This window comes from Bombus flavifrons, chromosome 2, assembly GCF_040668555.2.
Source record: "Bombus flavifrons isolate JBK064 chromosome 2, iyBomFlav1_principal, whole genome shotgun sequence".
Taxonomy (NCBI): domain Eukaryota; kingdom Metazoa; phylum Arthropoda; class Insecta; order Hymenoptera; family Apidae; genus Bombus; species Bombus flavifrons.
This window is the reverse complement of record NC_138443.1, coordinates 13,656,936-13,670,000: the sequence shown is the minus strand read 5'-3', so window position 1 is coordinate 13,670,000 and position 13,065 is coordinate 13,656,936. Positions and strand designations below refer to the sequence as shown.

Genomic DNA, 13,065 nt, shown 5'->3' with positions numbered 1-13,065 from the left:
GCTTGTGCGTTCAGCAACCGGAATTGTTCGATGAAAGTGTTCTTCCTTTCCTTCAAGGATATATTTTGACAAATTCAATTTTTACAATTGGAAATGTAATTTTTGTTAAATACTTTGACAAAAACTTGAAATAGAAATGCCATCCACGTTTAATGTTGTTTATATCACTGTTTTTCTTATTCCTCGTGGCTATCTATCGAAGGATCAATTTTCTCAAGATTAGACAATTTTCTAAAGAGAAGCAGGAATCAAAAATAGTCGAAAGATTATAGAAATGATACGAAATCCTAGCAGTATCGTGCATCGGTATTCTACTCCAACGACTATAAACTCGCTACACCGTTCTCGTACTAGCAACCTGCAATGCATATAAACAAAGAAGCTTAGACGTGGAAACTTGTTGGGTTCGTGCGAAAACGCGATCAGAATGATCCTCGGTCGAAATTATTTAAATCGAAATCATTCACGCGACGCGGTTCTCGATGTCACGGGGTCAACTTGTACGAGAAGCGTATCTCCTCTAAATAGCATCAATTACTTTAATGGCCGTGATCATAATACCGGCGATCGCTGGCGGGTCGGTAGGTGTCAGCGATCGTAAAGCGTAGTAGGCTAAGCCGGTAAGCGGCCGTTCCGTGTCTTTGTAACATAATCGGCATCGGTGTGCAACGTTACCCGCATTACAATAACGTTCAATGTGCGCTTACAACGCCGCCGCTATCTAAGTGGCCTCGTAAAGAATCAATGTAACGTGCATTGTCCATGGTACTCGAACGCGAAGCACCCTTTTCGAGACGGACACCGTTTTGCGGAAGAAGATAAGCCTCCATTAACTTCTTTACGGACAAATTTATCAAACCCGTGGAAAGACTATTTCATTTTTTTAACATATTTAAGTACAGTGGTTTTATCAGTTAGTTACATCGTAAAGGGCTAACTTCGTTCTCTTCTAAAATGTAATTTTTCCCATTTACGTCTTTTAGACAAGGAATCAAATCGATTACGAAAATAATATTCTCTCGGAGTTACCGTAAAATCGTGAAGATTTTTGTCTAATTTCAAAATTATTCGAGCGTCCGTGATTTTACAGCGCAAAATTTTCTACGAAAAGAAATCGTCTCGTCGATATTCAAGCCGATATTACAAGAACGTTCCTCGAAAAGACACGTTCCATCCAGCCTCCTACGTTATTAACTGTAAATAGAATTAGGTATATATTTACGATAAGTATGTATAAGTCGGCAAAGAGAAAGGAAGTCGATGGGCAAAACTCGAGAACGTTTTTCAACCACGAAACCGTTCGCTCGAACCAACGTTTTTATTTCTACTGAATGACAGTGATCAATAAGATGTAGGTTTTTGCCTATATCCTATGAGGGTTCTGTGTCTTCCTGTTGGTACTTAATCTGGTATCTCCGAAGCGAGCAGATAAGTGCTTAATGTAAGTGTTGGCTCGTTAACCTTTAACTTTTTGGGTCGGTGAATGTACTTTCCAAAAATAGAAATTTACAGTTTACAAGGAAGCGTAACGTTCGATATGGATAGTGTGATATGTTACAACGCGAAAGTAGATTTAATATGAAAATTATTTGTTAGAATATAAACTCCTTGCAAAAGAAAGAAGGAAAATATCATAGTTCACTATCGAAACGCAACCTGTCACCCATAGACAAGTACTCGTCCCTCGAGAGCAGCATTTACACGCGGTTAAAGCATCGAGACACGTGTTCGCGTGATCCCGTATGACGTCGTGGTGTTCATCAATGCCGGGCACGATAGACAGGCACGATAGAATTCTCCGTGTTATGTGAAAATATTCGTGCGTGTCGATCGATCCTGAAGGAATGCGCGGGTCCTCACGGAATTTCCGCGAGGTCTCACCTCGTTGCCGATCCGTCCGGCCACTGGCTCATTGGCGAGACGTTTCACATGGAGAGGAAGAAGAAACGAAGAAAAAATGCCGTAATTGAGAAAAATACATATGGGAAAATGCACGGTGATCTTGCGTATCGACATATGTTTGTTCGATCCACGAGCTCGCAACAAAAACTTAATTACTATTTGCCACAGATAGTAAATTAATGATAATTGCCGTGAATAATGACCGGCAGAAGGATATTCCGAGGATTTTGAAATTTAATTCGACGATATTGAGATGTAATTATGCGCCGTGTGTTTCCTTCCGTGGGGATTAAGTTCAAGGCGGCCGATACGCCAACGAATCGGAGAAAACGATCCATCCGGTCGCATCGGCTCAAGACAATTTTCAACCTAACGACGTGTCGCATTTGCATGAAACTGAATTATCCTTTTCCTTTTTTTCTTGCAATTACGCGCAGTCATCCGTGATGCACCTACTTCATCGTCGTAGATCTCATCGCTGCGTCTCGCGCATTACCATTACAAATTTCTCGCGTAAACGGAACAAAGCAAATCCGAGCTTCCTTCGAAACCGTTGAAAACACCGAAACGCAAAAATCAGCCACGACGTTCGTACAAACTTCGATAAATAGCGACTGGCAATCAGAAGAAGAGAGGTCATCTTTGTTTATGCAGCTCTAAGAACCATAGGAGACATTTGGTTGGCAATCTCCGCTCGAAAAGAAGACCGGAAGTGCCATTAGACGACAGGCGTCCGAAGAATAGAACGAACGAAAAGTGGAGACGAATTGTACTTACGTGGCGACAGGAAGAAAGAGAATCGTCACGCCATGCCACGCCATGCCACACGAAAAAGGAAAGCATAACAAAGAATAAATAATTAGCGTGCGGCTTCGGGGTTGCGGTTTCTCCGCGCACGCGCCCTATCGCGCGCCTGTCCACAACCAACGTCTCGTCCTTTAATAACGACGTGGGGGTTGTTGTCTACCTACCCACTTTTTCGGCTACCACACGCTGAATTGCCGCTTGAGCCGTGTAACGGATGATTTCCATTCGAGAGACGGACCGTATTCCTCAAGAACTGCACCGTTTTTTCATTAACTCCACTTAACGTGCCGGTTGTTTGCAGAAAGGGTGGCGATGGTCTTCAAGGATAGCAGTAATGCCGATCTCCTGTATCGTTTCGCCAAATAAATTCCTACCACGACCGAGGAGAAGTTACTTTCTTTCTCGTAGGATGCAATTTTAGATAGGATTAATGCGGAGCTTGGTTTTTATTGCAGTACTAATGTTGCGCGATAGCGTCGTTATCTTGCGGCGGATGTTTACGACAGATGTGCTTGTTTCTCGACAAAAATTCGTGTAATTAGGAGAACGGTACACTTTATTACTTTCACTGAAGGTGGAATACGTGCAAGTACGTAACCATCCCCCTTCACCTAGCTCGATATATCCTGCCTCGCGGTTACATTTCGATTATCCGAAGTGAATCTTCCGGATACATATAGAACCGTTTGTGCGATGAAATTGTCTACGTCGGTTCGTTTCTTCTTGCTTTTAAGAGACAGATACTTTCAGTTCAGCCGGTTTCTCAATTTCTTATAAACGTAAATATTTGTTTACCATTCAATTCCATTAATACGTGATACGTAACATGCTAAATAGCTTGTAGTATGCGTAAGATGTTTAAATCACGTAATCTACGTTCTCATATTGAGAACAAAATTATCTTCCTAAAACGACGTTTAAGACTACCGAAAGAGTTAATTATCGGACACCTGTGAGAATTGAAAGAAAGGTGAGAATCAATGTGTCAAAAGAAATTCATCGTGAATTTGTAAGATGCGAAGATTACCTCATTAAGAAAATGACATAATAGAGGTAGAAAGTGATACGATTAAGGCGTAGCAACGTTCACGCAAAACGAAATTATGGCGATTACGCGGATGCAATCAGGCGAATCAGTCGCGTGGTTTTTTCCCGAGGCGGAAATGCGTTGTCGGCCGATCCGGTATTTGCCAGAAGCCAAAGAGGAAAATGAAAAAACGGGGCCGTAAAGCGGCACGGAAAATAAACGTTGGCCATTAATTATTCATGCGCTACAAAGTGACACGTAGAGCCACGCGATTGCGCGCCGTATCGAAGGGGGATGCCGTGCGAACGAGCGTAAACTGGCAGCTCCGCACCGTATCATCGGGATGCCGGGTTTCGCGGTAATAACGCTGTGCACGCTTTTTGTCGCGAGCCGCTTGTCGTTAACTCGACGATCCTCAATGGAAACACACGTAAGCGCTACTAAATACCTTCATCAAGATACGACCTGATTTTGTAGCAATGTTTACATTAACGTCACGAAATTAAACACACGAGATTCGCAATTAAGAAAGTAGATCGCTGTTCCGATACTTCATGAATCGAACGATCTTTAGCAATTAATCATTTTGATCGTTATGGACCATTGATTAAAGATCTTTCCAGGAATACTTTATTTCTACCGTTTAATATTTAGTTCGTTAAATAGCGCGTCTGTACTTTTGACCCAGAAAATACGAAGTAGAAGAAAAACCATAAATAAACTCCGCTACTATTCAAGTTCTTGCCGCGAGTTACGGTTAGAGCAGTGTTCCAACAGCAACGTTTTACATTGGAAAACAGAAAGTCACGCGGTGTGTCGTTTTTCGTCGTCTCATCCGCATACGTCCGCTTGTACGGACGTTCGCGAGGCTCGCCGCGCGCACTTAAATCGCTTTACGATCCAGAAAAGCCGGAGCGGTTCGCAATTCCGGATTCTTCGGACGATCGTCACGGCAGAAAAGTTGCAGCGTGCTCCCCGCCGAGTGGCAGCGAACAAACGTTGTCTAGCATGCTTGTTAACGATGAAAAGCGTGCAGCCTCCGCCGGAGGCCGGCACAATGGAACCCAGAGCCGCAGAGTGCCGCGGCATCGTTTTTTATGTCAGAATCACGGCCCGGCTGTGAATCGACCGGTACAAAGCACAAAATTACCGTGGACGTAGTTCGTTACTATGTCGCGGTTACGTTGATTTCGAGAGGAATAACTACCTAATCGTCGAATGAAATGGTTCAACTACTCGGTAGCACAATAGTAGGCAGGTAAAGTTTGGCTATAAAGTGAATCATCAGATACCGTTTCTCATTCACTTGCAAGTGAAACGAAATAGGTAAATAATAGAGAATACTCTATAATCACGAATAATATTACCTGCTATACCTCTAACGTTTTGCTCGATACATTTTTAATCGACGTCAGACTCCTCGTTAGCGCTCTTATCTAACTGATCGACGAATCGATATAAACGTAAGAAGAGCTACAGTACGTTCGTTTAGTTTTACTTTTCGAAGCATTATTCGCCATTGTGAACGTGATTCCTACGTCGTTATACGAATATATTAGTCTATAAATCTCTGGCATTGACTGTGTCCTAGTCAACTGCTCGTGTGTTTAAAACTCCCAGCACATAACGAACGACAATATCAAAGTTGTATAATATCCCCAGACTAAAGAATCAGATCTTCCCTATCCATCTTGGAGAATAACGTCTACCTAACCTCTATCATCATCTATCATGCGCAACATATTAGATGCTTGTCTAACTGTATCCAAACATCGTTGTCCAGTTCTTCGTTCTTCCTCGATGCATCAACTCGTTCACACAAACCCGTTACTTACTTGTGTCTAGTTTAACGCATTCCAGCTCAACTTCGAGACACCCCATACAAACATATTACGACGTGATTCTGAAACGTGATTCCAATATTTTGGAGTAAAACGTGTAAAACGTGTAAAACGTGTTTACTGAACTTAGTAGAAACACATACTGTATCCCCAGGATTATAGAGTCTCTTCGTTAACCGTGAACGATCTCTTTATTTCTTTTTGCCCTGGATCGTGAGCATAAAAAAAATTTTCTCCTCGTCGACTCAATTAAAGCTTGGCGAAAGCGCGTTGCACGAGCTTGTTTTCGCGTGGATACGAGACGAGGCGAATCGCGCATCACGCAGCGCCATGTGCTGCGGCCAATTGGACAGGGTCCAGGTAGAAAAACGCGTTCCGTTTGGGCCCACGGCTTGTAAATCGCATCTGGCGAGCGGAATCGCTCCGGGTCCCGGCCCATCCGCGCCAACCTACGTAATTCTTTCCTCGTTTCGATCTATTCACAATGTTATTTGAAAATTGACGCGGTTTCGCGTTAAATATCGCGCAGCTGATATGAACCATAGTTATAAAACGCTTCCTCTAATTTATCGCCGATCGAAGTATATCAGTCGTAATTGCGAAACGTCCGATGAATATTCATCACCGCGTTATTTACACGATGCAAACTATACGAGTTACGTACAAGTTACGAGTCGCGGCCCCAGAATAGATGATTTTATTCGACGTATCAACCAGCGAGTTCGATTTGTACGCTCCGTACGATGTTTTACAGTTAGTGGCATACCTAATTAGACGTAGATATATATATAATATGATTATTAAAATCGAACAAGAGGGTAGATTCGCGAGGAGAAAAGGCGAACTGTCGTTGGTCCCGTAAAACGTGTTCCAGTTGTACTTCCGTAATCCTCCTTATTGACGGCACAATAGTTGAGATTGAATGTTACACAGGTTCCTTGGCCGTAACGAAATTATTAAGTGGGCGTCCCATGCCCCGTAACGGGATCGATAGGGAACAACGGTAATGCCTGGTGACTCGTGATCGATTCCAATTGACTATATAACTCATCTCCGGCAGCCTTTAACCTTTTCGGTACGCGCCGACTGACAAGTTGTTGCACCGGCTGCGCGCTTCAATGTCCGCGTAAATGTATGCACGGATAAAGTACATCTCTCTGAGGAAGCGCGCTGCTTCCATCTCTCGTTACTTTTGGATCTGCTGGAATTTCGATTATCTCACGACTTTCCGAATAAATCGTTGATAGCTCGTTTGCGCTGTACCTATATGTATTTCGCGTTTAACGAACCGTTGTATCGATATTAGGTCGTAGCCCAGATTTAATAGAAAAGAAAGATATTTCGTTATCCGAAGTCGAGTGCTTACATTGTACTTATATTTTTCTTATCTTCCAGGTCTATATAATTCCATTCTCCTGTGCATTGAATTTTAGTCATCGAAAACATATTTTAATTGCTCAAATATCGAATATGAAACGAGTGCTTAGTAGTTGAAACGAATGCGTGAAAAAAATATTTTTTACTTCTTTGAAAGTGTATGTTTTATCTCGTTTATGGTGACTCGCAACGCGATAACTGCGTCTTGCTTAATAATTCGATGCATACAATATTATGTCTCGCGGAAGCAAAAATAATCGTTACATAGTGTTATACGCACGACGTGGTCGCTGCGCAAGTTTCCGAACAAATTAATTGTGTATGCTAATTAGTCGCACATTTCCAGCGAACTTTCCGTAAAATATATAAACAAGCTGGATGTAGAATGTACAACATCGCGTATAAAATCTAAAAATTAGGTGAAGGATTTATGTTTCTCTCATTTTTCTTCCTTACCTTATATGTATATTTTATTCTTCCCTCTAACCACTGCTTTACACACTCTCTCTCTACGCCTTTACGATTATATAAGCAGTTTGTTTGCAAAATGAAATTAGTTCCACGCTTAGTTATTAGTTATTAGTCTACACGCGTTAGTTCTACCATATTCTGCATTTTACTTTATACTGTACTTTCCAACTAAAACGCAAGAATAAGAAACGTGCTAGGACAAAAGTCCCGCAATCTCCTGGATCGTTGCACTCGCAGAAACAGATTCCATTTCGATCTCGATCGATTCGGAGGAGTGCGGCCGCAGGTGCACGATTTCCCGGTACGAAATTTATAGGCCGAGCCGCGGTAGTCCGCGAGCGAGCTAACCCGAGGAAAGCCGTAGGGATCGGCTTCGATTCAATGCCCTTATTCGCCGCGGGTATACGTTACGCCGCGTTATCTCGATACAGGTGCGTGCGTCCCGGCGCGGAAGATGAACGATCGTTAGAGAGAGGAAACGGTATGCAGATGAGAGAACCTTGGTTGCACCGAGGCTGGACAAATTCGGCGCGGAAGTGGCCGACAGAACAGCTAGAGTCGCGCCTCGGCCCGATTTGGCGTGATTTCACCATCATTGGGCGCCTAAACGGACAACAGCTCGTAGTTCATTCTCGTTTTCTGGAGCCGTTGGCGGTAATTTCTCTTCGCGTCGAGAAATACGCTGGTCTGGTCGCGTGATAAACTCGGAGACCAATTAAAATCGGTAAAAATGGAAAGTTGGGATAACGCAGAGTTGAGTTAGCGCAAATTGAGTAACTCGACTTTTTCCACGAGAATACGACGATGCGAATGTCGTAGGAACTCGTTACCATCAGTGACCCGTGATAGACATCGTAGATAAAATTTTCACGAGCAGGTAAAGCAAAGCAACAAACAAACGGAACACGAACACGTACGTATAGATCGTAGATACGTCGAAGCGGACGTTGCGCGATCAAGCGATTCGGTTATCCTTTGACCCAAAGAAACGTCCGATCGCGAGTATCGCGACCCACTTCCAGTCACGTTCCTTCCACGGATTATGCGCGTTTCGTAGGTCTCAATTAGGCGGAGGAAAAAGGGCACGCCGAGCTAATTCATGCAGGGTAAGCGCGCGGGCAATTTGAATTAATCGAAGCGTGCGGTAGCCGTGCCGCTATTGGCGTAATTTGTAAAGTAACCACGCTGTTCGTACGCATTATATAACCATAGAATATGTAATGCGCTGGCTGGCAGATCGCGGCCAGACCAGAAGTCGCCGGCAAAACGCGTCCGCCACACGCGCATCTATTTTAATCCACCGATATTATAATAATCGTTGTGCAAACCGTTCCGCGTCGGCCGTTTCTCGCTCGTGATCGACGCGGTCGCCGCTGAATGGGCCTCGCCGCGTCCCGGTTCGCGTTCGCCCAGAGAATCCACCCCTCGAGGGGCCAAACCGACACGCCGCGTGTAATCACTGTAATTTCGACCATGGATCGGCGTAATTTTTGACCGAACGATCGCCAACTTTCATTCGATTTCATTAAAACCAGCGGGAACCCGGGGCACTCTTCGCAGGTCGTGCGACGATAACGCGTCGTGACCGGTAACGATTCCTCCTTGGACCCGAGTTACACGCCACTTTCTCTCGTATTTCTCGTCGACGATCGCGTATAAAAATCACAGGCAAATTCAGTATGTTATCAGGCAACACCGCGTCAAGCTCTAGCTTTTTCATTCGATCCTGGAATTAAATAAAATACGTTTGAAACACCAAGTTTTGTAAAATTAAACGCGGATACATCGAGCATCTTTAGCGAATTAGTATCGAAGAAAATTTCACGATCTTTTCTGTGTACGTTAGAATTACGAAAAGATTATTACAAATTATGTTCACGAAGGTAATCGCTGTAGCGAGTTATATTATTCACACGTTGGTTGCAAGGATATTATTACGCCGTCTTATTACATCGCATCGTTTTCACAAAAAGTCAGAAATCACTCGTATAATCTGGTTGGATAGTTGTGTTAAAATTGGGTGGTACGAAAATTGGATGTGTGCCAACGGACCACAGGCCTACCACCTCGCGTCCATGTAAAATGTCAGTGAAATATCCGCGGATTCGATTAAACGCGCTTCTCTTACGTAATGCAATTCGCTTTTGTTTACAGTGCGTCGGAGCGCCGAACAGAAGAAAGTGGCGTTCAATGCATTATTAATGTCGAATATAATTAAAAATCTTCCACAAGTAAAATTACGGTTGCTTCCGCGTCTCAGACAAAAGGTATTCTTCGCTTGCGTGTCGATATTTAACGAGTTACACTTCGGACTGCAGCGAATCAAGTGATCGCGCGAGACACGAGGAACTGCGTTTTTGGATAATGCGATAGCAACCACTATAGGTAAATAGTCACAATCAAATAATTGTTACAGCGTTTCCTTTATATGTCTCTCGCTCTGTCTCTACCGCTGTATCCACCAAAAATTGTGTGCAATTTAAACAAAATCGTATATTTCAATAAATCTTACCAGTTGAGTTAAAAGAAACGGAATAGAACGTTTAACTTGTTACAGAAAAATAACGATCGCACTGAATCCTATTTGCTTCTAGAAAATCTATCGTTACGATTAAACTATTGATTACTGGGACGCGGAAAACATTAACATTAACTAAATCTCTCCATCGAAGCTAAAAGTAAGTACCAACAACGTTTCATTCTTTGTAATAGAATTGCATATAACGCATTGGCAATCCTATGAACCAGATCAATTGCAAGTAATCGGAAGCAAAGAAGAAAAAAGGAAACTCACTGGCATCGACGGCGGTATTCCACGGAGCGCAGCGCCGCTCCACTTGCGCTTCCTATTTTGATACTGCGCAACCCTATAGCCACTGTTATTATGATGACTAGCGTATACCGCAGTACGCTGCTGCATCGAAGGCCGAAACGCGGCATAAGGCATTCCTGAATATCCTTTCCCGTGATAATCACCGATCTCGTATCTATGAGCATCATGATGCAGATAAACACTGTCACTGGTGGCCACACTGGACACGGGCACTCTGTAACGTTCCTGTTCGTGCTCATGCTCGTCGATCTTCCCAATCGGTCGATCCGTAGATGGTCTAGAGCTATGAAACGACGGAGGCAGCATCGCTGACGGTCCATAAAAATGTGGGAATCCATAAGAATTCGGGAGTGCAGTTGTAACCGGTCGCGGATAAATTTGATGTGGTGGCTGACATTGGTTGACGATCTCGGAATTACCATCGAGCTTCGTTGGAGGAACGATTGGTTTTCTGTCGTAATGGTAATCATGCTGGACTGTATGGTACTCGTCTTGAGGCTCTCGTTTAAGGTCGAATACCTCCGTCGATTCCGGCGCCTCGACTTTAATTCGAATACGACCGTCGGCGTCGCTCAAGTTGGAGTTTTTCGGTGAATTCCTCGGGGCCGAGTCCCCGTCACCCACGCTACCCTGCTGCATCTTCTGGACGTTCACGGCGACGCGGTGACCCGCGTCAAACCGCGAATTCGACCGCGTCGAATCTCGGTCGAACCATCGGCAAACTGACCACAGACGTGTTATGGCGATCACTGATTCGTACGAGCATCATTCGAAACTAGGAAACCAGGTATGTTGAATATCGTGGTCGAATAACGTCGATTACGGAGAATGAAAAGGTTGATCGTCGAAAGTGTGGTGACTGCGAGCTACGATCGAATTTGAATCAAATATTATTATAATCCTTGATGATCGTCCTTGGTGTCACGCGGTTGGACAGGAGAGAGACGTCAGTGAGGCAAATATGTCAGCTTTCAGACACTGTCGATGTTGTAGCGACTCCCACTTTTTGTGTCACGAAATATCATATATTTGTATAAGTGTACCTGCTGCTTAGTTTGGAGTATCGTTAAAACTGCTTCCGATGCGTCATTGGTAAAATTCTAAACGTGACAGGCGTAGAGAAACGAGATGGCGTCGTTCGAACGCATGTGTTCTTACAGGAGCATTGGAATCGCAGAGCGTGCGCTTTCATATCCAGTGTGAAAAAATTGGTCGATGGAACAGATCGAAATAAAGAAGCGAAGACTCGACGAACGAACAGAAGCGTTCGACGGCACGCTGTCGGTTGGTAGAAGCAGCGCTCGTATAGCTGGCTCGGTGCTTTTCGGTCGAGTGGAGGGGGTGAAGGAGGGGAGGACAAGGGCGGCGTGACAGTTTCCGTGTCACGTGTCCCCGACCTTAGGCCCCGCCTACGACTCCGATTTTCCTTTGGTCGGATCGTTACCTGGCCCTATCGGGGACCCTTTCCTTCTCGTCATTCGTCGACTGTCGCTCGTACGAGTCGCATCGAATCGTAAGGGTCCTGCTAAGCTTCGGTGGTCAGGAAGGAGATAGGCTTTCCTCCGGAGGGTTGTCACTTGCAGGTAGCTCACGGCGCGAGCGAACGGACAGAGTGTCAACGATACAGATACGCTTCAGAGCTTCTCTTCTTTCTCTCTTTTTCCCTCTCCAATAGTGAGAGGCGATGAAACGTCGTCGAGCGTGAAGCACCGTGTATATACGTACGCGCGAGGAACGGACGACTCGCGTTTTCACCGTGTTCCGCGAACTTTTTACGGTACACTGCCTCGAGAATCCAGCGGCAACCGACGTGCTCGCTCTCGTTCAGTCACAGACAGCGAGAGGGGGTCGAACCGTCCGGGGATCGAACCTAGCTCTCTTCACGCGACACGCGGTGTTAGCTCTCGCGATCGACTCTATCTCGCGATCAGGGTCACTAATTACGGGGAGAAGAACACCATATCGGTCAAGAACGCAACGAGCATACGTAAGGATGCCGGATTGCCTCGGTCGAGCTGATCGCGTACGAGTTTCGTTCCACGCAGCGTGAAACTTGGCGGAGGTGCGCGGCCACCACCAGCCAGCGGGAACGCACGAGCCTGCCCGAATACGCCCGAGCTCCGATATATCTCTACCTACGGAGTTGGCCGGCTACCTCCCGCCTTCTACAGACCTATACGGCTAGATCCACTTTGTGGGTTCACCTTTTGTTGAATCTACCAGCGCACTTCTATTCACGGCTTACTACTTCTTCTCGCGATGTGTCTACGCGTTCTTCCGCCGTGTTTTCGCCCATTTACCATCTCCCGATAAACCGTGCTTCTTTAAACCAATCCTACTCCAACCTGTCTATCTTACTAAACCTCGTCTTTTTCGCCTCTTTTTGTTACTGATACTCTAATTTCTTTCAGACGCAGGTACTTTAACATTTCGACTAGGTTTTACGTTCCCGTTCTACGCGTTTTAGGTTATGTTGGCCATTGGAAAAGATGGACATAGTAAATATCAATGGGGCAATTGACTACCACTATCTTCGTTCCTTTCTTCCATTCTTATTCCTGCTTATTGCTTCTTCATAGGTTATGTACAAAATACACTGTGTAATCGCACGATAAAGAACGCGAATAACGCATAAACAATTTTCATGGGACACGACGCGGGAAAACTGAACTATGCTTCGCGGTATTTTGTCTTACGTAGCGCTACGTACCAAAGAGTTGAGATAAAAAGGAGTACACAATTATCTGTGCCTAACTTCGGGGCTAATGTACGTATGCTACTGAAATTCGGAATGCATACATATACAT

The 13,065-nt window shown here is 44.6% G+C and overlaps 1 protein-coding gene across 2 annotated transcripts in view; it reads right to left on the bottom strand.

The window, feature by feature from the left end:
- The window catches only part of LOC138189702 (zinc finger protein basonuclin-1), a 263,062-nt gene extending 252,023 nt beyond the window's left edge, over window positions 1-11,039 (bottom strand). For both annotated transcript variants that reach the window (XM_069131819.1, XM_069131820.1), the window contains exon 1: window positions 10,220-11,039. In XM_069131819.1, the coding sequence (XP_068987920.1) occupies window positions 10,220-10,897 (678 nt within the window). In that variant the 5' untranslated portion in view covers window positions 10,898-11,039. The remainder of the gene's footprint in view (window positions 1-10,219) is intronic.
- Window positions 11,040-13,065: the final 2,026 nt, after the last annotated feature.